General features: G+C 42.1%; 3 protein-coding genes across 6 annotated transcripts; all 3 read left to right on the top strand.

Moving 5' to 3' along the window:
* Positions 1-27: 27 nt before the first annotated feature.
* On the top strand, positions 28-11,120 carry rbm10 (RNA binding motif protein 10). 2 transcript variants are annotated; one of them, XM_086276067.1, is made up of 23 exons: positions 28-225; positions 728-781; positions 861-1,404; positions 1,497-1,655; positions 1,739-1,808; positions 3,195-3,268; positions 4,153-4,239; positions 4,363-4,423; positions 4,517-4,675; positions 6,277-6,437; positions 6,618-6,715; positions 7,335-7,422; positions 7,507-7,711; positions 7,831-7,940; positions 8,018-8,099; positions 8,257-8,348; positions 8,461-8,652; positions 8,824-9,015; positions 9,134-9,190; positions 9,270-9,461; positions 9,936-9,983; positions 10,064-10,155; positions 10,359-11,120. In XM_086276067.1, the coding sequence occupies exons 2-22, from the start codon at positions 765-767 to the stop codon at positions 10,121-10,123; spliced, it is 2,748 nt and encodes a 915-aa protein (XP_086132193.1). In that variant the 5' UTR covers positions 28-225; positions 728-764; the 3' UTR covers positions 10,124-10,155; positions 10,359-11,120. The 2 variants fall into 2 exon arrangements, with proteins under 2 accessions (XP_086132193.1, XP_086132192.1); XM_086276066.1 differs by having other exon boundaries at positions 33-225; positions 10,064-10,119.
* Positions 11,121-11,261: 141 nt separating this feature from the next.
* lrrc23 (leucine rich repeat containing 23) lies at positions 11,262-16,082 on the top strand. 3 transcript variants are annotated; one of them, XM_086276072.1, is made up of 8 exons: positions 11,262-11,750; positions 13,360-13,469; positions 13,559-13,679; positions 13,776-13,917; positions 14,208-14,338; positions 14,470-14,606; positions 15,536-15,740; positions 15,820-16,082. In XM_086276072.1, the coding sequence occupies exons 1-8, from the start codon at positions 11,670-11,672 to the stop codon at positions 15,850-15,852; spliced, it is 960 nt and encodes a 319-aa protein (XP_086132198.1). In that variant the 5' UTR covers positions 11,262-11,669; the 3' UTR covers positions 15,853-16,082. The 3 variants fall into 3 exon arrangements, with proteins under 3 accessions (XP_086132198.1, XP_086132199.1, XP_086132197.1); XM_086276071.1 differs by lacking the exon at positions 11,262-11,750 and adding an exon at positions 11,802-12,746; XM_086276073.1 differs by lacking the exons at positions 11,262-11,750; positions 15,820-16,082 and adding an exon at positions 11,797-12,746 and having other exon boundaries at positions 14,470-14,638; positions 15,536-15,675.
* A 628-nt stretch (positions 16,083-16,710) lies between these two features.
* tktb (transketolase b) lies at positions 16,711-23,707 on the top strand. The gene is made up of 14 exons (XM_086277488.1): positions 16,711-16,963; positions 18,845-18,962; positions 19,051-19,164; positions 19,303-19,400; positions 19,713-19,904; positions 20,049-20,176; positions 20,258-20,454; positions 21,732-21,896; positions 22,181-22,337; positions 22,419-22,549; positions 22,633-22,716; positions 22,818-22,914; positions 23,054-23,173; positions 23,399-23,707. The coding sequence occupies exons 1-14, from the start codon at positions 16,857-16,859 to the stop codon at positions 23,569-23,571; spliced, it is 1,881 nt and encodes a 626-aa protein (XP_086133614.1). The 5' UTR covers positions 16,711-16,856; the 3' UTR covers positions 23,572-23,707.
* Positions 23,708-25,380: the final 1,673 nt, after the last annotated feature.

Raw genomic sequence — 25,380 nt, 5'->3', positions numbered from 1 at the left:
GCTGCAAGTTTAGGACTGACCCGTTCGTCTCGTCCAATCAGCGTCGACGTTAATGCATTCGCTTTCCAGCAACCAATCAAATTCCAGAGTAAGGGATTTGTCCCTCCCTCTCTGAAATGTCTCGCTGTGGCCATTTTACACTTGCTTGCCTGAAAATAAAACACCCCATTTACCTGGGCTTCAGCGTGATATTTACAGAACAATTGTAGGTTACATGAGTTACCGGTGAGTTTTCCCTCAAATTTCACACAAGACTGCACTTGTATTTCTAGCTGCTGACAGTCGTTTAGAGAGAATGTAGCCTCTTGGACTAGCTAACCAACCTCAAGCTAACATAGTTAGCTTGGCCGCTAACGCAGTTGACCGTCACACGTCATTGTTGTTGATTACTCCTTTTTGGATTGCGGGTTGATCCTGTGCGTTGCGCACTCAGTTTATTTATTTATTTTTTTTATTAATGGTGCAGGGTTATTTTGCTGTTTGTTTATTTGTGGCTTTTAGTTGTCTGTGTAGCACTGAGAGAAGTCATTTTGATATGTCAAAGTTGGAGAAGTCATTGGATTGTGCAAGGTTTTAAAAATTAAAATCAATCTAATTAATTATTCACACTTTGCACAGCCTATGACTTTAAGGTACCTGCTCACGAGGTTGTACAATTTCAGCGTGGCTCTATAACGTGTTTCATCTGAAGTGATGTGTGATTTGTGTGCTGCATTTCTGTAAACAGAAGAACGACTCACTAGGGGCAGAGTAAGTGGATCAGCATGGACTATGAGAGAAGGTGAGTTTAATGTGATTTTCACATCTTTTTCGCGCATTTTATCACACAAGTCTCTCACGCAGTTTTTTGTGGTCAGCAGGGGTGGGCGAGGTGATCGCCTGGGTCGCTATGGTGGCACTCACAATGATCACAATTTCCGGGACATGGACTATCGTGGCTATGGCCAAGAGGATGAGGAGGCAGGCACGGGATTTGATGTCAGAGTGGAGGGTGATAGACAGTATGGCAGTGATGAGCAGTCACTGGGTATCCATGACTTCTCACCGGGTTGTCTGCAGGAGCATCCGGGGTTTCATCAGAGAGTAGATGGTAGAGGAGAAGTAGGGCGTGAGGGGAAAGGGCTACTGTGGTCCCCTCACACCTCACAACCTGATCTAGCCCATCCTATACTCCAGCGAGAGGAGGAGGGATCCAGGCAGGAATTTGAGCAGTTACGGCCTGGCCTTCAGGAAAGGGGACGGGGGAAAGGTGGAACAGGCTTTCCGGAGAACAGTGGCCCACATTCAGGAAGCAGGGAAAGCAGCTGGGGTCGTGGTGGTTCCCATTCCGAACAGGTGGAATTCGGTACAGGCAGACAGCGAGAGGATGACAGGTTTTCTCGTCCTGGAGCAGGAAAGAGAAGGGTAAGTCAATATCAGTCCATCTTTATAATTACTACAATACACATTTAATTGTTGTTTGGTTTTGGTTATTAATTTGTGGCGGATGTGTGTAGGCATTTCCAATGAGAATGGAGGAGCATGCTGGCCCAGACCTGTCCCACAAAGAGTTGGATCAGAGAGACCAGGATTACCGTGCAGAGCTAGACCATAATCAGCGGCCCAGCAACATCATAATGCTTCGTATGTTGCCACCCAGTGCCACTGCCAACGAGGTGCGTATTTGTCTCAACAATGGCCAGTTGATGCGCAGGTTGTTTGTGAAAAGTTTGAAGCTAGAATTCTCCTTTGTCCATAGATTCGTGCACAACTTCAAGAGCAGGGGATCCAGCCGAGAGAAGTTCGCCTGATGAGGAATAAATCTTCAGGTGAGAAGTTGTCCATTGCCCCTCTTTTCTTTTGTGTTTCTTATGATGCTCTTTTTTTCTTTCTTTTGTTTCTCAAACTCATGCACTGCCAACACTTCCATTTCATTGCTTTTTCAGGTGACTTTTCCATACCTGCTTTGTCTTTTCTTTTATTAATAAGTGTCTTTTCCTCTATCCTTGGTGGCTATCTTCTGCTGTATGGTAGATAACTGTTGCAAAATACCCAATCATATTTATCAACTCATACAGGTCGAAGTTTTGCATAGCTTCCTGCTTTGATACTTTGGTCTACAGATGTCTGAAGTCTTGCTAGCGTTTACACAGGAAAAAGAAAATTAATGCACGCTTCACAGCCCTGACTATTTTTTCCTTTTCTTTTTTTTAAGAAAGCATTCATCCCATCATAAGTTGTAGTTTTTTAGTTCATGACTTTGTTTTTCCTTTCCATCTTGGCGCCCTTATTGTCTTTATCCTTTAACTTCTGCCTTATTGAAGCGGGGTGTGTCTGAGTAGGTGTTGTTCACAAACTAACAGCGTCAAAGAGGAATCAGCATCTGAAGCAGATTTTGCTATTGTCGCTATTTTAGATGCAAGCGTTGCTGCTACTTCTCAGCTACATATGTTTCAACCATACCACTCAGAAAAGCTTGTGGTTCTTTTTGTGTCATTTTTCTTTTCCATTAAGGTCATTGTCTCACTGGCCTCCCACTTTGCTAACTCTCTGGTTGTCTGTAAGGTGTGCTTATCTTACACCGGCACACTTACATTCCCCCACACTGCTCTCTTTCATACATCACCGTTTTACTGTTTTTGGTCTGTCTGTCTGTGTGTGTGCGTGTTAGGAAAAGTACTCATGTAATAAATGTTTAAATGCTGATCAATTTGTAATTTCAATAGTTGCATATCTATATTATCATTTATTGCAATGTCTGGACAGGATATGGAGCATTTAAGAGGCGACCTGCCATCACAGAGCTAGATTGTTCAGACTCTGACTCGCAGAGTAGGAGAGACATTGGTGTGCACGTGTGTGTGTTCTCTTGCTGCCTGTGTGCTTCATCATTAAAAACCAAAGAGCTCAGTTTCAAACTGATGAGTGGGTAGCTCTCTCTCTCTCTCTCTCTCTCTATCCCTCCCTCTTACCTTGACTCTACTGAGTTACTTGACATTACATCCTCCTGCCCATGCAGAGAATTTGACAGTGCCTCTCCAACTGACTATCATGTGTGGTATTTTTAAAGGAGAGAGGAAGCAATGATTTTTTTTTTGACTGGTGCTGATACAGGGTCTCTCTCTCCTCTGTATATGCAGCACTAACCCCTCACTGCGTTGTTGTTGTTATGTTGTTGTTGTTGTTCGGTTGCCATGGCGCTGGGCGGTGTCCAGGTCAGAGCCGAGGATTCGCCTTCGTCGAGTTTAATCTCATACAGGAGGCCACCCGCTGGATGGAGACCAACCAGGTCACTCTCTCCTACACAGACACAAATACACATATATAAATGTATTCAGTGAGACACAAAAGCTAATCTCATACAGTCACGTCATACCATCCTGTGCTTAAAATGCATTCTAGCATAACAATAAAAATTAAGAATGATTAAATAACATCGGTCCTCAGGTAGGTAGTGCTTGAAGGAAGATTCCTCTTTTCTTTCCACAATTACAATTAGACAATTCAAACAAATTCATGTTGCATAATTCTGACAACCAAGGGGCAACTTGATAGTTCTCATAGACGAGACCTCCCAGTCAAACTGATCATCATTCGTCCATCATATTCTCCTCTTTTATTCAGTGACTTGTCTCGCTTTCTTTCCTGAGTTCACAGTACCACCTTTGGGATAGTATGACAGTGTGAATATAATGTCTCACATGGTCTGTTGTATGTTGAATCAGAACCAATATATTGCTTCATTTTCTTGTTTTTGAGCTTTTCACATCTGCCATGATTACATCTTTAGGACAGAGCTATTGTCTCTTTGGGGGACAAAGGTGGTGACAATGGGATGGGTTGTGTGGACAACTTTGGAAAGGTTTCCCCTTAAGGGGGGAGGGATGACACAATTGAACAAAGCACATTGTGTCCTTTAAAAATGGGCACTCACAGACTACATATATACCATCTCACCGTCCGTCCGAATTTCCTAAAGCTGAAGGTCAATTCTCTGGTGTCCTCTTCCTTTCAGCCTCAGTTGTACTCTTTCTCTCTATTCCTCTCCCTCTCTCTTTTCCCTTTCACTCTCTCTCATCTCTTGTGAGATGAGGCCTTTCTATGGCATGTGTGGCCTAATTATCACTGATAATCATTCTTTGTTATCCCCCCCTCTCTTTCTTTTTCCTTCAGGGAGTGCTGTCGATTCTAGGGCAGAGAGTGTCGATGCACTTCAGCGACCCCAAACCACGTGCCAATGAGGACTGGCTCTGCAACAAGGTCCGGTGCTTGCTATGAATTACCACGATGTACAATTTGAATGCGTGTTATATAATATAAAGCCAGTCATTCATTTGGCTAATTTATGAAGATTGTTAACAAGGTTGTATAACAATTCAACAGTGTGGTGTACAAAACTTCAAGAGGAGAGAGAAGTGCTTTAAATGCAACGTTCCTAAATCGGGTAAGGTTTCACTGAATGTTTCACCTCTTCTCTCCTTTATAACATGAGGTCTTGCTTATTGAACAGTAATACTAACATGTTGTATTTTGCCAGAGGCTGAGCTGAAGTTGCCCCAGGTACAGAAGGACTTGCCTGTTGGTCTTCAAAAGGAGGGAGCCCAAGGTTTGTTGCCCTTGCCAGCACCTTACCACTCTTCTGGTCCTCCTGTCACACCGGGCCAAGCTCCACAACAGGCAGATGTTGCTAATGACAGTAAGTCATCTCCTCTAATAACAATGAAAATAATAATGCTAATATTGGTGATGATGATAATCATCTCTGTTAATAAAGCGTCTTTTAATTTAAGGCTTACAAATTGCTTTGACAGACCAAAATGGAGTACTGGGAGGGAAAACTTTAAAACATTAAAGAAAATATGTGGACTTTACTTAAAAACTGAAAACCTCATATTAAAAACACAACAAATATAATTGTATAAAGTCATCACAAATGACATCAGATAAAAGCTGGTTCATAGATGGTCACAAATTCTGACCCTGGTCTTCCCAAGTAATTCTTCAAAAAGTGAAGGGTTTTAATGCCAAAAGCACCTACAACTGCCTGAAGGACTCTCAGGCTGCAAACTAGTTCCTCAGTGGTTAAAATTTCTGCTATATAGCTTGGTGCCAGACCGCCACATGCTTTGACATGATGAATACACTTTAAAATCAGTTCTAAAAAGTGCAGGGAGCCAATGGAGAGAAGCCAGCTTTTGGGTGATGTGATGCCATCTGCTCAGTAAAAAGCCAGACTGCTGTATTCTGAACCAGTTGGAGGTGAGAGAGTAACTTTCCATTAATTCCAGAGAGAAGGAACTTGAGCCTTACTAGAATAAATTAATGACATTATTATTTTTTTTGCCAGGTATGACACTTGTACAGCAATTCTCATTTATAGGAAGCAAGACTGGACTTTTTAAAACCCACGAGAAAAGACTGAAGTTGCAGCCCCAATTTTCTGACAACAAGCTACACGCACGCACGCACGCACGCACGCACACACACACACACACACACAAAAGATACAGGACCCAAGGAACTGTAAATGGTGTTTGGTTAAGGTTGTTTGTAGGACTGAGCAATAAAGTAGAAGATTTTGTGCCATCCAACAACTGGCATCACTGAAACAGTTTAAGAGGGGTCAGGAGATCTCCTGGGAAATCTTTGTCATCAGTATAGCAGTGAGAGGGGATATGAAGTCATAAAACGTCACCAAGTGGAAGCAAATAATTAGGACCTAAAATAGAACCCTGTGGTACACCCACAGTGACCAAGAAGGTTTGTTGTGAAACATATAAATGGAAATACTCGTGTTCCTCATCATAGCAATATTTTCTTTTAAGAGACTTGGGGGATAACCTTATGTCTAAAAATTGTTTTTAATGATTTCTTTTTTGCCACTTTACTTAGCTAAAGCTTGTAGGCTTTGTGTGCATCAGTGTACTTGGGTCACAAATTGTTTCATTTTTAGCTGTAAAAGACTGTTTTTGTCTTTTTGTCACCCTGAGATGTGGTTGGGTGGGTTGTGTGGACACCCAAGTTTGTAAATGCGATGAGTCACGAACAAGGTGATGGATTTGAAATTCATGCCATAGCTGCATCTACTAAAAATCTCTCGACTAGTTTGAATTTCACTGACCTTAACCTCAAAGTCAGAGGGTTAGGGTGAATGCAGTAACTCAAGTAGGAGGTTTCAAATTTATACCATATGTGCATCTACTTGGGAGCTAAGGGGTAGCACTGACAGCTGCCAGTATTTGTTATTTATTTAAACGATAATGCATCTTAAATATACCTCATCCACTCTCTCAACAGCTTTGATACTAAGGAACCTTGGCCCACATACATCAGTAGAAGCTATTTTGTCTGCTTTGGCTCCGTTTGCTACCCTCTCCCCTTCCAACGTTCGTCTAATCAAGGACAAACACACACACCTCAACAGGGGCTTTGCCTTTCTACAACTATCTACCATAGTGGTGAGACACAAGCTCACACACACATACACACATAAGCCAGGGTTGTTTTTGTTTTACTGACTTGTATCTGAAGTAAACTAAGCAAAACCTTTTTAGTTTTAGCTTACTTATTTTATTTTTTTAATGAGCTTTGTCTTAAATATGCGTTCACCCACCCAGTGGTCTGTGTGTGTTTAACAGGAGGCATCTCAGTTGCTCCAGATTTTGCAGGCTCTCCAGCCACCTCTATCTATTGATGGGAAGGTCATTGTAGTTGAATTTGCCAAAGGCTCCAAACGGTAAATGCTCACACACCCAAACTTAATTGCAAAGAACATACGGGGACTCCACGCTTTACTATATTATAATTGCACAGTGGATGTGGGTGGCTGTAGCTCAGCAGGTAGAGCAGGTCAGCTACCAGTCGGAAGATAGGTGGGTTGGTCCTGGCTGCTCAAGTCTGCATGCCAAAATATCCTTAGTTAAATACTGAACTTTAAGTTGCTCTCCTGATACATCAGTTGAGGTGTGAATGTGTGTAAAGGTTAGAAAGATAGAAAGCTTAGAAAAAGGTGTTTGCATGAATGGGTGAATGAATTAAATTGATTTATTTATATAGCACCAAATCACAACAACCGTTTCCTCGAGGCCTTCGACGACATGGTGTATAACGTGCTTTGTGTGCTAGAGCAAGGTACTATGTAAGAGTCAGGCATTTTACTGGAGTGTGAAATTAGACTAGTAAATGGACTGATCACATTACAAAGAAATGCAGGTTGATCATGTGATTATTAAAATTGTAAAGCATTTTGTGAATGTATTAGAAGAGCAATGATGGTTGAAATTAAGCTATTCAATGTAACAACCCTCCAAAAGCTTTTTGATTAGAGCCCTCACTCTGTCTCTTGTCTATGTTAGGGATGTGTTTGTAACGGATGGTAGCAGAGTGAGTGCTGCTACAGTGGCCAGCACCGCTATAGCTGCTGCACAGTGGGCTGTCACTCAGGTAAAGTTTGACGTATTACAGCATATATACCACATCCTTAATACAGATTGCATGATCACTGTATTTATTCTTTTAAATTCTCAGACCTCTCAAAATGGACCAGGTGGAGGCCAGAGTGTTGATACAAGTGTGTATCAGCAGGGGGCAGCAGTGACATACAGTCAGGAAGGGCTTGAGTATGCAGGGCAAGATGGCACAACTTTCAAGCCCCAAGCAGATAACAGGGTTACTGCTTTGACAAGTGGAGTAGCTTCCCTGAATGGAGCCTACGCAGGAGGAGCAGCCCCAGGTTTGTATGACATGCCAATAAGTTTATAACACACACATATCTGTATATCATGTAGTTGCATACAATTACATTAAGCTTCCTCTGAAGCCACTTATTTGCACTTGTTTGCCCATGTGCAGCTGTCATTTCATCTGAGGCAGCCAAACCTGCATCAGTGGTTGTGCAGCAGCCGCTCATTCATACACAGACTCCTCTCATCACCACAGCTGCCACCACACCGGGGACACAGGTAGAACTTGATGCCTTTTCCTTCTTCCATTTGTTCCTTGTGTTTTTCCTGTTTTTAAAATCTCTGTCACTTCACAGGTTGAAATAGTGGGAAAACCACAACCAGCTGCACCCAGCCAGCCTGCAATCCCAGGCACTGAACATGAGCTCCAGCAGTATCGTAAGGCTTCATGTATTTAGTGTTCCCTCTGGGGAATTTACATCTTCGCTAATAATTGCAAATAATTGCTGCTGACTACTGGCAAGCTTACCTTTCATTCAGGAAAAAATATTGAAAATCTGACCCTGATGCAAATACCATGTGTCTCATACTACAGCTGTGCCAGATGTCTCCACTTACCACTATGACGAAAGCTCTGGCTACTATTATGACCCATTTACAGGTCTCTACTATGACCCTAATTCACAGGTAAACAGCCCAAAGCAATCTATATGTTTTGTAGGACATTTGTGTGTGTGTGTGTTTCGCTTATGCCCCTTGGTATTTCAATCTGTTTTTGCATTTCCCTTTGTCTTTGCAGTACTACTACAACTCTCACACTCAGCAGTACATGTACTGGGATGGAGAGAAACATACGTACATTCCTGCTGCCAGTCAGTCAAACACAGAAGGTGCTCCTCCAAGTGATGGTGCAGCTCCTTCAGAATCACTGTTTGCTACCTCTGGCAGCAAGGAGAAAAAAGACAAACCCAAGAATAAAACAGCTCAACAGGTGCTGATACACAGAAGTCAGCTTTTGGACATTATCATTTCTGGTTTAACAAATATATCTGCTAATGGCTAATTGAAGTTAGATTTCATAATTTGCCACCCATTCAGTTTGACACTTAAAATATGTAGTTAAGTAATTTTTAACTGAGTTTCTTGAGGTTTGTTATAATAGATTGCCAAAGACATGGAGCGTTGGGCTAAAAGTCTCAACAGACAAAAGGAGAACATGCGTTCTGTGTCTTCATCCCCTGCCACCGGCTCAGCAGCACCTCCTGGTTATACTCGGGCACCTGGACACAGTCGCCTAGATGATCACAGAGAGTCTGCGAGTGCTGATGCAGGCTATGCTGTTCTAGAGAAAAAGGTGTGTTTTATCTGTAAATGTCTGAACCCTCAGGGCACGAGGTTGTGATAGTGGCTGTCTCTGAATCATAGACGCAGATATGAACAGATCACTGAATCAATGTTTTTCTGTCTTCCAGGGGGCACTGTCTGAACGGCCTCCGATTTTTTTGGATCAGATCCGCCAAAGTGCAGAAGTAAGGAAGTGGGAGAGAGAGATTTTGTAGGTGTTAGAGGTGTACATTTTCTTTATTTTCTTCTTTTTATTGTTCCCAGTCGCCTCCTCGGCAGCAGGGTCTGGTCCCAGCCTACAGTGGAGAAACTGACAGTGAAGAAGAAGGAGGCGAGAAGGATGAAAAGGAAGGAAGATTGACAGACTGGGTTAAACTGGCCTGTCTGCTGTGTAGGAGGCAGTTCCCAAGCAAGGAGGCCCTCATCAGGCACCAGCAGCTTTCTGAACTACATAAGGTGGTTTAAATCAAGTTTTACTTCATCATAAAAACTCTACAAATGATAAGTAGCATCAGTGCTCTGTTGAGGAGCAACACCATACATTCTGCACTCGTGTGCACAAGTACTGAGGCACACCACCAGCTGCTGTTATTGGTGATTAAAGGCACAATTTGGAATTGGAGAATTTGAAAGTGGGCAGATGCAGGTGCATACATGTGCTTATTATGCACTAAAGCAAGTTGAATTTGGTTTCTGGCTTCTAAAGCCTGAAAGCAGAGCCTATAAATGAAGATCTTATTTATTTTAATCGGTCCAGTGAAGCAAGGTCACCTTAATCTACTTGTTAACAGCCGTCCATTCAGATTCAGTTTTACAGGGTGTGTAAACTGAACGTTGCATATAAGACCTTTGTGCGCAATACCAGTGTAAAATCCAGTTTGGCATTCCTGTTGCAGCTGTGACTTGAATTTCACTTCTTTGTGCCCTCAGCAAAACCTGGAGCAGAGACGAGCCCAGCAGGAAGCTGCAAGCAAAGAGGTTGGTCAGTCCTCCACATCTGCAGAATAATGTTGAAATTCGTGTTTCTTTTAAAATAATTTTATCTTGTCTTTTTGCAGAGACTAGCAGGTGGACTTGACGGTCCTGAACTTAAGAAGAGGAAGTTTAACCCCATGTAAGGAAGCAGCAGTGATGCCACTAACTAGACGCTGTATGTTTTTTTGCAACTTATTCAGGGTTACAGCTTGCTATTGACACTGCCATGGACTGGTTCCTTTTTTGCTTTAGTTTTATTCTAGTTACAGCTTTGTGTGGCGGTGATGTTGGTGCAACTGTATAACTTAACTATGATGTATGTGACACAACTTATTTGTACTTGTGTGTCCCCTTACACTTTTTGTTTTCTTCCTGTAGTGATGGGGTCACAGACACTAGTCTCGGTGCAAGAATGCTACAGGGAGGTGTGAAAAGAGGACTGCTGTTGCGCAATATGCAAGTGGAGTGACCATTAATCTTCCTGACCCACAAAGGACAAAGACGAAGCCCAGCACGCAACACTTCACCATTAACATCATATAGATAAATATATTTAAAAAACTTATTTTGATTTGACATTAGTTACCTCAACAATGGCAGTGCTCAGTGGTAATAATCTTATGAACTGATCCTGTAGCAGTAGATGTCAGGATATTGCACAGATTGCACCTTTTTGCTTGCTTCCTGAATGATGCAGTTTTGAGTTCTCACTTGCTTCAGAGCCTGTGTGTGTGATAAACAAGTTTTGTGGACGGGAAAACATTTGCGGTCTTTATGTCAGCAAATTGGGATTTTTAATATTACTGTCTATGCACCATAGATTTTTTTTTTAAATTAATGCTATATGCCTTGTCATTCAGTGAATGACTAATCTGGGCTTGAACTGTGTACATTTTAAAAAGAGCATTTTTATACAACAGTGAAAGCTAACAAACTCGTGGCCTCATGAATTGGACAGGATCGTGCTAACACTAGTGTATAGGGTTAAAGTGTCTCAGTTTATCATATAGCAGGTGTAGATTCACATTCGCTAACTTTTCAGAGAAGTATTTTTTATTTCTGTATTTGTTCAGTAATGTGACCGTGTTTCATCAAGCTCATGTAAATGAATTCAAAATAATACATTTTCACCAATATTGACTCGTGTATTGTGTGGGCTAGTCAGTAAACTGTAGCTAATATGGCAACATTTTGCATTGAAATTTCCAAAGCTGTTTATCCGCACAAAAAGAGGAATGTAATGTGACTGTTGGCATCGGGTTTGTCAAGCAACACTGAAATGGTGAAACTGTATCGCTGTTGCAAACTACGTTTGTGTTCCTTAAATTAATTGTGCTCCGGTTACTGCGGAATGGTTTCTATGGTGATCAGCAACAAATCCAGTCGTCGGTTTGCTGAGAGCCATCGGAGAAAAAACACTTGGATTACCTGTAATAACCAATAAACTTAGCTGTCTTTCCTTCATATTACGTTGGGAGGTAACATTCATAGTATGTCATTCACAGTGTCTGCATGTGTTGGCAGTTCTAACATAAATGTACAAGGCTAAACCCTGTAAACAGATAGCTAGCTTGGTCGGGCAGCAGTCACAAAATAAGCAAGTTAGCTGGTTGGAAATCCTGTTGCAGTTCTCTAATCCGCTCTTCAGCTGGTCTGTAACTAGTCAAATTATAAGGCTTACTAATCGGGATGTCTGACTTTGACGAAGACCCAGTATTATCGGATGTTGAAGGAGGAGAAGAACACCTTAAAGAAGCCGAAGATGAGAAGGTATGAAAGTAAATGGGGGGCATGTGCCGAGCATATTTGCAGCTGACTCGTACATGTTAGCGGATATCTCTGCTGTTAATTTGGTATGAATCACGTGCCTCGCCCTGATTACCCAAACAGACTCAAGGTAATGTCTTTGATAAAGTTGGAGCTTGTCTGTTTACTCGTGTGTGCACCATTCAACCCCCTCCACAGGGTATTTTCTGGGCATATTAGTAATAGGTCACTAGTTTCCAAAAGAGGCAGCTTATTGTAAAGTGCTCCTACAAGTGGTTTTGAAGCTCTTCCATGCTTAAATTCTAGTTGTTGACTAATTAGTGACAGTTTGAGCCTTGGGAGTGCCCCTGCTCTGCTGGCGGTTTTACTAACATGGATTAAGCCTAGTCTTAGAATAAAAACATTGATCAATGAAGATCTTTATTTTTTTCTGACGGTAGGCTTGTCCGGGAAACTGTCTTGGCAAAACAGTCAAATCAGTGGCTAGTAATTTGTTGGTCCATTACTATCCAGATATATCTTGGGTAAGAGAAGACTTTTGAATGTTAATTCTATGTGGCATAGGTTCAACACGGAAACATTCCTCACAGATTTTGGTTGATATATTGACGTGACAGCATCACACAGTTGCAAATTTGTCAGCTGCACATCCATGATTATACACGCCAAGGTGCTTTATTGGATTCATCTTCAAGGGACCACTCTCAAATTATATGAGCTTTGTGACATTGCACGCCATCTACCCAGTAGAAGATGAGTACATAAAGAGCCATTGTCAGCAATGACTGTTGATAGGAGAGACTGAATCCATGCTTTCATGTTGGTTACACCAGTTTCTGACCCTGTCATTCAATGCTGTTGCAGAAATCAAGACTCAACATTTTCCAATATTTTGTTGTCCAATTTTGTGAATCTAAATTCAGATTCAGTTTCTTACTCGCAGGTGACAGGAGTGGAGCTCAGTGTGGTCTTCTGCTGCTGTTGCCCATCCTCTTCAAGGTTCAACATGTGATGCATTCAAAAATGCTCTTTTGTATATTTTGGTTGTCATGTGGGATTATTTGGGTTACCGTTGCCAACTCAAAGCAGTCTGGCCATTCTTCTCTGACCTCTGAGATCAACAAGAAATTTTTGCTCACTGGATATTTTCTCTTTTTTGGACTACTCTCTGTAAACCCTAGAAATATTTGTGTGGGAAAATCCTGGTAGATCAGCAGTTTCTAAAATACTCAAACCAGCCTGCCTGGCACCAAGAACCGTGCCACATTCAATGTCAGTTTTCTTCCCCAATCCTTTGCCCAGTTTCAGTTTCACTGGGTCGTTTCAGCCACTGACTGGGTTGTCTTAACTCTGTATGTATGCCTAAATACATTGAGTTGGTGCCATTTGATTGGCTGATTAGATACTTACCCTAATGAGCAGTTGAACAGGTGTACCGAACAAAGTGGCTAGCCTGACCTTCACCTTACATGATAACTTGCTGTCATTGGTTTATCATTGTGCAATTTAAGCTGTCATTCATTTTGTGTTTTGAATAAAATAAAGTTGTAGTGCGTTTGTCGTTTCTGTGTTGAAGCCACTAGCCTTTCATTTATATCTCATTTTTGTACAGGTTGAAGTTCAACATTTAACTCAAGAAATCATAAGTGAAGGGCTGTCATTGCTTTGCCGAACAGGAAATGGATTAGCACACGCATTTGTCAAGCTGAACCTTCAGAAAAGGTAATTAGAGAAAGATGCCCGCAGAGCAAAACTGTTCTGTTAACTTGAACAAGTTTCTTCTGATTCAAACCAGTTTTCTTCACCCTTAGAGGACTGGAGGATATAGCTGCAATCAACAGTTATATTCACATACGTTTTCTGGATTTATCCAACAACCACCTTACTGATCTTTCTCCTTTGTCATCTCTGACCCAGCTTCTTTGGCTCAAGGCAAGAAGAAATTCCTTATGCATTTAGTTAAGGACATCTTTGTGGCAGTAAGAATCTCTTTAATTACGTTTATTGAATGTAATTCGTCTTTTGTAGGTCGACAATAATTCTGTGATGTGCTTCAAAGAGCAACCGTTTGCTCAACTGACCTACCTGCAGTGGCTGAGTATAGCAATGAATCAGCTAACTGATGTAGATGGCCTAGTTGGGCCTGCCTTGGAAAGCCTCAATCTTACAGGTTGGTTTATTGGTTTTACGTCAGGTAAAGTGGAATGAATTTATTCAGCTAATCTGGCGATCTCTACGGCAAAGTCAGTCAAGTAAGAAACCGTTAATAGTTGGGTCCCTTATCCAAGCCGCAGAAGTTCTTGCAAGTATAATAAAATACGTTAAGCGAAAGATATTGTCACTGTTATTTGATATAAATAGTTGTTCCTGCAAAAAGATGGGAATTTACTATTCCACATGTTATCACTGTTAAAAGCAATATTTGACTTAACTAAAGATGCCAACAAACCTTGTTTGCAGGTAACCATATTCAGAGGCTTAATGGTTTCCAGTACGGCAGTTTTGCAAATCTGGTAACTCTAGAGTTGAGGGGAAATCACTTGGAAACCACTGATGGCATCAACCTTCCACATCTCCAGCAATTGTATCTGGTACACAAAGTGTCTTGGTTTGGTTATTAACACAGACATGATTGATTAAGTTAATCCTTCACCACTACACTAATCCCCATGTAATAAACCAGGTACCTGGTTGCTTGTGACTAGTCTTGCTTTCTGTCTAGGCCCAAAATGCTATCAAACGTCTTGAGGGTTTGGAGAAGTTAGAGCGCCTCACCACACTTCACCTTCGAGACAATCAGCTAGAGTCGCTCGACGGCCTCAGTCCCAGCATGAAGTGTCTTCAGTACCTCAATGCCAGGTGCATGCAGTCACATGGAAAACTTCAGTCCTGTGAGAGACTAAGTAGACACCATAATTAACTAGATGTAACTTGAAGTAATTGTGTATGACTTAATCAGTCTCTTACATTGTGGAGGAATTTTGGTTCTTTACAACATTGCTTCAGTTCGTTGGGGTTTGGGGGCATTTGTTTATGAACATCTCTCTTAAGGTTCTGTCAAAACATTTCACTGAGACTGAAGTCTTGACTTTGACTGGGACATTGCAACACTGTGGCAAAACATTTTCTTTTCCAGACATTCTGTTGTAGATTTGCTGCTGTGCTTGGGACTGTTGTCCTAAAAAGTTTGTGTTTCACTCAATGATTGCAAGGTGCCCAGGTCCTATGGCTACAAAACAGGCCCAAATCATCATTCTCCACCACCATGATTGACAGTTGACCCGAGGTGTTTGTCCTAATAAGTTATGTTTGGTTTTCACCACAAATAGTGCTGTGCATTACAGGCAAACATTTTCACTTTTGTCATGTCTTTCCAAAGGACATTGTTTCACAAGTCTTCCGGTTTGTTCAATGCAGCTTTGCAAATCTAAGCTGTGTTGCCAAGTTTTGTTTTGTTTTTTAGAAGGAACAGACTTTTTCTTGCCAACTCTTCCAATTAAGCTGTACTTGATCATTCTTTTTTGTCACAAATTAATCAACTCAGTGAATCAAGTGCAATTTGAGTAGTAGCTCTTGGCTGCTACTTACCTTCTTAATTCCAATGGAAGCAGTTATGTTGTACTTAGTTTTTCACAGCCCTGCAGAAAGTCCTATGGATAACTTTATTTTTCACATGACTGCAATGTGATGTAACAATAAAGATCAGTCATAATAACGCTTCCAATAATCCAGTCAGTAAAAAACAAAACATGGTATTAATCCCATAATTTGTCTTCTTTCTCCCTTAGAGGCAATGCAATCATAGATGAGACTGATCTACGATACATCGGCTTTCTGTCACAAAGCCTTCGCGTGTTGGTTCTCTCTGGGAACCCAGTCGCAGAAAATTCCGAATACCGGATAAATGTGCTGATAGTAGTGCCACAGCTGGAAAGACTCGACAAAAATCCTGTCTTCCCTGAGGAGAGAGCTGAAGCCTGGGAAAGAATCAGGGTAACAAAAAAACAAAATATTTTTTTATTTTTGGTTTTATTTTTTACCCTTTTGATTTAGTGACATTGTGTAATTTCAGGAACTTCAAGAAGAGGAAATGTATGCACAATAAGATGTGTAATTTTGCCAGAATGGGGAAGTGTTGGACTGACTTCATTTTTTCTTTTTAAATGGCAGACCTGTTGTCTGTTGATGAATGACCACATACACCTCTGTATGAAGTACTCTATGTTTGATAGAGTAGCTCAATCATCCATGACTTTGCACAAAAAGTGTTTTTCATTTCCATACACTCATTGTTACAGCTGAGCTATTTAACAATAAAGTTTTAGAAAATGTTTATTTCTGATGTGTCTAAATGCAAAAATGACAACTGATGCAAGCTGAAGTGACTCTGGCTAGTACCTTGTGCCTTAGTACCCTGTATTGTTCATAGACGGTGGTGTTAGACAGACTCCATGTGTTTCCCTGAGTAAGGATGAGAGAGCAAAATCTGCCGTCGGCTTCCTTGTTGGCAGCCATCCAGCTACAGTTTTAAGGGGACAGTGACATTATGGGCCTGTGTGGCTAATCAGCAGATTTCGGAATCAGATCCTGCGTTTGTTTGACTGGCATTTAAACACACCATCATCATTGCATAAATATAACCAGGACGTTAACGTCCCACTTGAAGAAAACATTCATATTATAGTAAGTTAAGAAAGCGGTAGTTGTTCGCACATCAGTGCAGTGCAGCTCCACTTGTGGATGCCTGTATTTTCCATAAGGGTAGTAGAATAGGGGTCCACGCTTTTGTTACTGTTATTTTGGAAATTTACTGATTTTAATGAAACGAGATCGGCATGAAGCAACATTTGTATCTTGAACACGCTGAGAGGGACTGACGAGGGCGGCTTGAACCACCACTCTCCCTCCAATGGTTTGATTTGGTGGGCGTGGCTGTTTGAGGAAACAAAACCCGTCCTGTGCGACGTCTGCCCCTCCTCTCCTGCACTTAACACCGGGCAGCTAGCAGCTCAGTGGCCCAGCGTTGACACGACGACACCGGGGAAGCAGCCTTCGCACTGAATTAACCACGACTACTACCTGAAGCAGGCGACCATACGTCCGTAAACCATGACTAGCTACCACAAACCCGATGAAAAGACTCTGCAAGGACTGAAGGACGTCGCTAACAAGCTCAGGATCAACTCCATCAAGGCAACATGCGCCTCTAACTCAGGGTAAGTTGTTCAGAGTTGCAAACATTAGCTGGAATATTAAATAAATCCTGTATACAATTAAAAACACACACATATATATATATATATAGTATGTGCATAAGGTTACTGGGGCGAAGGCGTGCACTACCTCTGGGCCTGGGTGCACGTGCTGCAGATTAAATTCACGCGGTTACCGAGCCACGGCAAGCCGCTAGCAGCAGGTTTGCTACCTGATGTTGTGCGACTGCTCTGCGAAACGTTTTAATAAGTTACGCTGTGACTTGAGGGTAGCCGAGCCCACAGCTATTGCTAAGGCTACCACATGCTAACAGTGTTTGTTTGGTTTTTTTCTCTACAAAGTAAATGACGGCCTTATTTACTGGTGGCTAGACTCTTAGGCACTCTAGCCTAGCATACATGCGTATAACACTTCAAGTCAAGTGGTTATTAACATCAACAGGCGTTTACTAGCTAACAGAAATTACATGATAGGAAAGGATGGATCTCTTGGTTGCGTTGAGGCTGAGTTTTGCTGCTGGCTCCTAGTCTGTTAAATCGCCAGCTTGAGGATATCTGCGTTAAGTATGGTAAGTCTGGGAAATGGCTATTGGGAAGGGGTTTGTGGTAATACTTCATCATAAATATTGGCGTTCCCAGAATGCCAGAATTTTCTTTTTGAGCTATCGCTGATATCTTCCGTGTCGCTGTCGGGAAGTAACCCAATAGGTTGATTCGAGTCCAAGCGGGAAGTAGGAGTTGACGAGGGTGTAGCTTTATAGGGATTAGTGTGAGCGCCCTTTGCTCGGTTAATATTCACTTTGGAGAGCAAATGGATCTATACAAGGGCTACAATATCCAAAACTGAAACCGTAGTTTGTGAGTTGGCGCTAATCAAGTCAAGTCACCTACTACATTTCGCATACAACACAACACTTTGTTTAGACTTGTGTGACGCAGACTAAAGCTTAGAGTCGCATATCCTGCTTCATAACATCACATCTGAGACAGAAAAGTGGATGTTGGAATCAAAGAGGCAGTAAAAAGCTTTATTTATAGTATATGTCAGCCACCTGGCCAGATGCTTTAGTTTGTGCTTGATTCTTACAATTATCCCTCAGCCAGTTGGTGTGCATTGTGCAATTTTTATTTCTTTTTCATAATCTCAAATGCAGCCTTAATGTACAGTTGACTAACCTGTTTCCTCTTGTTTCTTGACAAGGAAATGCAGGAGCTTATTCTAACTGTACTATGAGGGCTTTATAAAGATTATATCCCTTTTAAACAAAGGACTTCTTGAGGAGCATTGTTCCTCAACAGTCAAAGTTACACTTGTGCCTCTTTCTTTTCCTTGTGGTTTTTCTGACTGTCCTTCATTTCTCAGCAGGTTGTCTCTCAACAGAAGAACACGTGGTAAACGGAGCATTGAGTTATTTTAAAAGGTTTATGCTGATGTTTGTTCAGATTGGATAATTTGTTCCAAGCATGGTTGATATGCGATTTAACCTGCATAGGGAAGCTGAGATGTGTTGGGCAATGTGGAATTTCTAAATGGTTACAGTACTCGAGACTGTAGCAACTAACAGTTTCACAAGATTTTTTTTTCCTCTGAAGTGTGGTAACCTGGCTGCCTTCCTGAGGCAGTGATGGTCTAAAATAAATAACAATTAACAATATATGACTTGTGCTAAAGAGCATCATCGTTTGGCATATTAAATGTTTGCTGTGTCTTGTAAAACTAAAACTGAGCGTTTGTTTTTGTGTTTTGTTTTTTTTTTTGTTCTTTTTTTTTTTAAAGTGCAGCAACACATGCATGTTTATGCACTTTGGGTGGAGTTTCTTTTCTTTCTAACCCGTCGGCATTTATACTGTCACAGTAGCCTTTCTGTTGTTCTCTCTCTCCAGTCATCCCACATCATGTTGCAGTGCAGCTGAGCTCATGTCCGTGCTCTTTTTCCACGCCATGCGCTACAAAGCGGATGATCCTCGCAATCAGTGTAACGACCGCTTTGTTCTCTCAAAGGTAGGTGCATATCCTTTAATTGAGATTAATTGCTCTGTATTTGGTCAGCAAACCTGAGATCTGTTAACACTCTCCTTCTTATTGCCAGGGTCATGCTGCACCTGTCCTGTACGCTGCCTGGGCAGAGGCAGGTTTTGTGAAAGAGTCTGAGCTGGTTAACCTGCGTAAGATTGATTCTGACTTGGAGGGACACCCCACACCAGTGAGTTGGGAATCTTGAGACCCATTCTGTTCATTATTATTTTTTATTTTTTTGGAAGAAAAAGACAAAATTGTGTGCAAGCCACTCTCTGTATCGTGTACAACTTCCCTTCTTTCCAATTCTTCTTTTCAAACACAGAAATTGGCTTTTGTTGATGTAGCTACTGGATCTCTGGGACAGGGTCTTGGGGCTGCATGTGGGATGGCCTATACCGGCAAATACTTTGACAAATCCAGGTCAGTGTGTTTATGTATCAGTGTCAAATCATAAGACTACCAAACATTTCTTTAAAACTTGTACAGGGTTACCTGAAATATTTTTGCCCAGTTGTCAGCGTGTGGTGTTAATCTAAAGTGGATGCTTTATACTCACATTTGCTCAAGACCACTTAAAAGTAGTCTTATTTACTCTAACTAGGAAGCTTCTTCAGTGGTGAAATCCTGTTACTGTTGTTGTTGTTATAATCTGTTGCACTGCAGCAACAGAAAAATTCTCAAAGTAGATATTATGGAAATTCTCATGTCTGTTATTAACTGACTGTGTTGTAGTTATCGTGTGTACTGCATGCTGGGAGATGGCGAGTGCTCAGAGGGCTCAGTTTGGGAGGCCATGGCCTTTGGTTCCCACTACCAGCTGGACAACCTGGTGGCTATCCTGGATGTTAATCGGCTTGGTCAGAGTGAGCCAGCGCCTCTTAAGCACGACATGGAGATCTACCGCAAACGTTGTGAAGCCTTTGGGTCAGCACGTGCATTTATCTCAGCTCATAACCTGTAGAAACAAACTGTCCAAACTTGACCTTATTATTTGTCTTTCCCTGTATCGATCTGCTTTTTGATGGTCTACAGACATGTTCAGATGTTAATAACATTCTATGTGTGTAGGTGGAACACGTATGTTGTGGATGGACATGATGTGGAGGAGCTGTGCAAAGCTTTCTGGCAGGCTCAGCAGGTCAAAGGCAAACCGACCTGCATTGTTGCCAAGACATTCAAGGGCAGAGGCCTCAAAGGTTGGTGTGAATAACTTTTTTGTATCTAGTTAGAACTGTTCTCTGAATTTTAAACATGACTTATTTGCCACTTAACTGTAGGTATTGAGGATTTGGAGAACTGGCATGGAAAGCCGATCCCCAAGGACCGGGTGGATGAAATCCTGAAAGATCTGCAGTCACAGATCCAGGTGCCCAACAAAACTCTCTGCCCTGATCTGCCCAATGAGGACACAGCGCCAGCTGACCTTAGCCCCATCTCACTGCCTTCACCTCCAGAATACAAGAAGGGAGACAAGGTACCTTCAGAGTTGCTTGTTTGTGTCTAGTTTTAGTTTTTGAGTATTGGATCTTTTGGAGTAATGGGTCCAAAGTCACTCAACACTGAGTGGTCAGCAGTTTAAAGTTTACCGATACAGTTGTCAGCATGAATCTTATTTAGCACGAGTGGTGGCTTTGTTTCATTACTAATATGGCACAAAAACACCACCTGGAACACTTGTCCACACTTAAGGGTCTTTATATAATAAATTAAATATAAATATCCACTTTCCTTTGCTTTTTGTCTGCTCAGCCACATGCAGACTCCTGCTAGGTTAAAGATATCGAGAAACTTTGCAGTGTTTACCTGTAGATACAGCGGAGACACGGACATCAGTATTCACTAGCAAATTTTTCTTATCTAGGGATGTAGTTGATTAGAAAACTAGTTTAAAGTTTGCCATCCTGGTTAGTGGACACCAGAAACTAAAAGGTTAAACAAATTTTTCACAATTTAATGTAGAATTTGCTTAATCCTTGGGACTGAGAGTTACTGAGCTGTTGTAAACCAGAATTGTGAAATTAGAACAGTTTGGCACTATTTTAACCTCGAAAGAAACTGGTGAATTTGGGCTGCGTCAAATTATTATGGCTTAACTAAAGCGTGCATATCCACAATAACCTGGAATACGAGAAGACGGGTGCTACTAGCACTGCTAACATGACCCCCACTCTGCAGTTATCTAGTAATGGCATCATGTGCAGTATTGTGCAATGTTAACCTCTTCAAATACCTTTGAAGCACACATGCAGTATTTGTACAGGCAGTGTGTACAGGGCTTAAAATCTTCCATGACTGAATCCCAGTGTGTTATTTTTTTATTGCACTGTTTTATATCCCCATACCTGTCAGAGCTGGAAGATTAAGCACATTTTAACTGTCATTATGATTTTGTCTTTGAATGATTGTGAAAACCGTTCACGTTTTTGTTCCTATGATATAAAGAGGGTGCAGCAGTTTTTACAGCAGTACAACTTTCTTCAGCTGGAAGTAAATCTCAGACTTTCCACACATGAACCTGTGAAACATCGGATGTAGTTTGCTTTTTGCAGCTTTTGCTAACTGCGGGGCTGACGCTGTCTGAAATGAACATGATTTCAAAACTGATGTGTGTGAATTATTGTGACTGTGCAGAATATTGTGCTGCTCATCATGTTGGTAAAGGTTCTTTTTCACATGTATGTGTTAAAGTGGATATAGCTAAGCATAGCAATCAAGGCTGTTTGTTGCTTAACCCATTGTATTTTCTGTTAGATGGCAACAAGGCAGGCATATGGTGTGGCACTGAAAAAACTGGGCCAGGCAAGCCAGAGAGTGGTGGCACTCGACGGAGACACCAAAAACTCTACTTTCTCAGAGACCTTCAAGAAAGCCTTCCCTGATCGCTACATCGAGTGTTTCATTGCTGAACAGAATATGGTAAACGATCCTTCAGTGCTCAGGCTGATTTATGCTAACTATTAGTCAACCTATTGATCCTGGAACCCTGTCACAGTTATGAGAGACTAGTACCTGGTTTGCTCTTCAGTACTATAATCTGCTCCAACTTGGTCTAATCTGTTACTGTACATTCACACATGATAATCTGTCCTCTCTGCTGCTTCTCATTTGTGCCCAGCTGACTTTGCGCTTAGACCCTTACTAACCACATCCACTGTCATTTTAAACTAAACAGTGTTGCTGATGTCTCCTTACTACTGCAGGTAGGAGTGGCTATTGGCTGTGCCAGCCGTGACCGCACTGTTGCATTTGCCAGCGCATTTGCAGCATTTTTCTCCAGGGCCTACGACCAGATTCGTATGGGAGCCATCTCTCAGACGAATGTCAACCTGGTAGGGTCTCACTGCGGAGTCTCCATCGGTAAGCTTTTCATCTGCTGGATTTCTAGTGAGCAGTGCAGGTGTGAGTGTCTGTCATCCACTCATTTTATTCTGGCTTCAGGTGAGGACGGTCCGTCCCAGATGGCGCTTGAGGACTTGGCCATGTTCCGCGCCATCCCAACATGCACTGTGTTTTACCCCAGTGACGCAGTGTCCACAGAGAGAGCTGTTGAACTGTCATCCAACACAAAGGTTGGTGGCCACCTTGTGGTAGCTTGATGTCTTCATCCTGTTGGAGAGCACTCAATATATTGTAATGCACTTTCCATTTTCAGGGTATATGTTTCATTCGTACAAGTAGACCAGCCACTGCAGTCATCTATTCCCCAGATGAGAAGTTTGAAGTGGGTGTAGCCAAGGTAACTTTTTTTAATCTCTTTTCGTTATAAATCTAATGCAGTCAGTCTTCATACCAAAATGCCCACCCCAAAAATGTTTATACATCTATCTCTGTGGTCAGGTGGTTCGCCAGTCTGATGATGACCAGGTGACTGTCATTGGAGCTGGTGTTACTCTGCACGAGGCCCTTGCTGCTGCTGATACGCTGGCTGCTAAAGGTAACCCACACTGCCCTCTAGTGGACACGTGCTGGTATTGTTATGAGGACACACAGGGCTTAATGCAGGGACTCCTCAACTGGCCAGTGAACCACTATAGCCTCTATAAACCTGTAAATTTCCTTATGCATTCTTATAGGAAAGAACATCCGTGTGATTGACCCATTCACCATCAAGCCCCTGGATGCTGCTACTATTCTGGCCAGTGCCCGAGCAACAAGGGGACAGATCATCACTGTGGAGGACCACTACAAGGAGGGTAGGTTGAGTCTGTGCATACAGAAAGCATGTTTGTGAAAGGGCAGGAATTTTCTTATGGAGGCAACAATTATGGCTCCTAGACGTTAGATGGGTTTGGTTTTAACAAACAAAACACAACTTGAATAAAGGAGCATCATATCATGATTTGCTGTGTTGTAATTTAAAAGAAACGCCAACATCACTTTTATGCATTCATTCCTTTTGACGGTCCTCCTTTGTCCAGGTGGTCTCGGTGAAGCGGTGCTGTCAGCAGTGGGAAGTGAGCCTGGTATTGTTGTGACACGTCTGGCAGTGGCTGGTGTTCCCCGCAGTGGAAAGCCTCAAGAGCTTCTGGACATCTTTGGCATCAGTGCTAAGTATATTGCCGAAGCTGTGACTCAGACCTTCGCAAACTAAGAACTGCACTTCATTTTCCCTTCTCGTTTTTGTTTTAAATCACAACAAACTTGCAGCTGCCAGGCACAACCATGGAAAACCTAACTTTCAGTTCCTACTTGAGTTGTGCTAACCCTGTATTAATATCAGAGATGAGTGCAGTGCGGTCATAGCCTATAGTGCTGATGGTATTCCCCTATGTGCACCTCTTAGTATCCTTGCCTCCAGATGGGTTCTGCCGTTTGCTGTTATACATGTTTTCAGAGTCTTGTAAGGTGCACAGTTAAAAGCATCACTGAATACTGTACTTAAAGTGTTATGCTGATAGATGAAAAGCCCATCATACAGCGATGTGTCCTAGTGATGAGCTTCAACATCTGTGGCACCGACCATCAATGCTTACACATTCCTGGCAAGCATTCCTATTGTCCTCCCTCTCAGCTGGTAGCGCTGTTACTGCTCGTCATATTATCATTTACTAGATTACTTTTGTAATTGTGTTCAGTAACTGCCTTCAGTGCTTGGCTATTCCGTTTTTAAACATCCCACTGTCTCCTGACCACACGGGTGTCGCACAACATTTCCAGCGCTTAAGGTCACAGAGATGCTATTACTGCTGTAGTGTGAATTAAAAATAATTCTCCCAATGCTGTTTGTCTGTGCTTATTTATATAAGCCGAGGCCAAAGTGTGGACCAGCAGTCGCAAAGTAAATGTCAACAATGAAAGTTTCCACTGGTTACACACACACACACACACACACACACTTCCTGAAAAATGAATTGGTGTAGTAATGAAGTTATAAAGGATCAAATGATAATTTATTCAGTGTGAAGGTGAAAATATGAATGGCTTCATTTTAAATAAACTTAAGTTAGTCTATAAATTACAGAAGTGGATTCTGAAGGGCTCACATGAAGTGATATCTGGACCCCTGCAGGAGGCCACATCAACATGTGGTATTGCTAGAAGGTTTGCTGTGTTTTCTACCACAGAGTATGGAGCAGAATCCAGGAGACAAAGTTCATGTAACATCATTTTAAGCTTGACCAGTTCTGTGGTGTAGTTTTCCAGGAAGGCATTTCCACACACACACACACACACACCTACAGGCTCGGCAACCGCACCCTGACTGCCTTTACTTATCAAGATGAAATCCTTAAACCTATTGGTGCAGTGGGTCCTGGGTTCCTTCATACTCTAAGCCTCCACACTCGCCTCACCTAAATCCAACTGAACACATCTGGCATATCATGTGTCATTTTCATTTCCCCTAAACAAGACCTTCCCAAAGTGTGGGGCCGCCTGGGCGGGGGGCGGAATGGGGCTAGCCTGGGGCTCCCACACAAACGCAAAGCAGGAGATGAAGGATGATGGAAATATGTTTCCAAACCAACTTCATTCTAAGCCAAAGACTAGAAAATCTGGTGAAGCAGATCTGCCCTTTGGCTTCACCTGCACAGGTGCGGAGGTAGGTCTCCCTGCAGGGTTGCTTTTCCCTGCGTGGGGAGCAGCGCTGGGCTGTTTACATCACGGACAAACAGGATCCCACAGCTGTTTATGTTTTTAAACCCATTTTGCACAGAGAAGCATTAAAAAAAAAAAAAATATCGATAGCAATGTTGAACATTATTACACAGGAAAAACAACCACGTGTAAAATAATGACACCGTGACGCCTCTGCCTTTGTAATGGAGGGACAGTAACTGCGTGTAAAACCTGCAGATAGAGACACAATACTGTTAATCTGACTGTCTGCTCTTCATCTCATGTAAACAATAACGTGGCGCACAGCGTGACGCGGAAAAAGGCACATACCTTTGACTTTGCG

The sequence above is a fragment of the Aulonocara sp. 'chitande type north' Nkhata Bay genome, linkage group LG20 (assembly GCF_057382095.1).
Source record: "Aulonocara sp. 'chitande type north' Nkhata Bay isolate Kocher_YH1m ecotype deep benthic linkage group LG20, A_spYH_male_GT1.1, whole genome shotgun sequence".
NCBI lineage: Eukaryota > Metazoa > Chordata > Actinopteri > Cichliformes > Cichlidae > Aulonocara > Aulonocara sp. 'chitande type north' Nkhata Bay.
The sequence above is the reverse complement of the archived record's forward strand: the minus strand, read 5'-3'. Positions and strand labels throughout refer to the sequence as shown.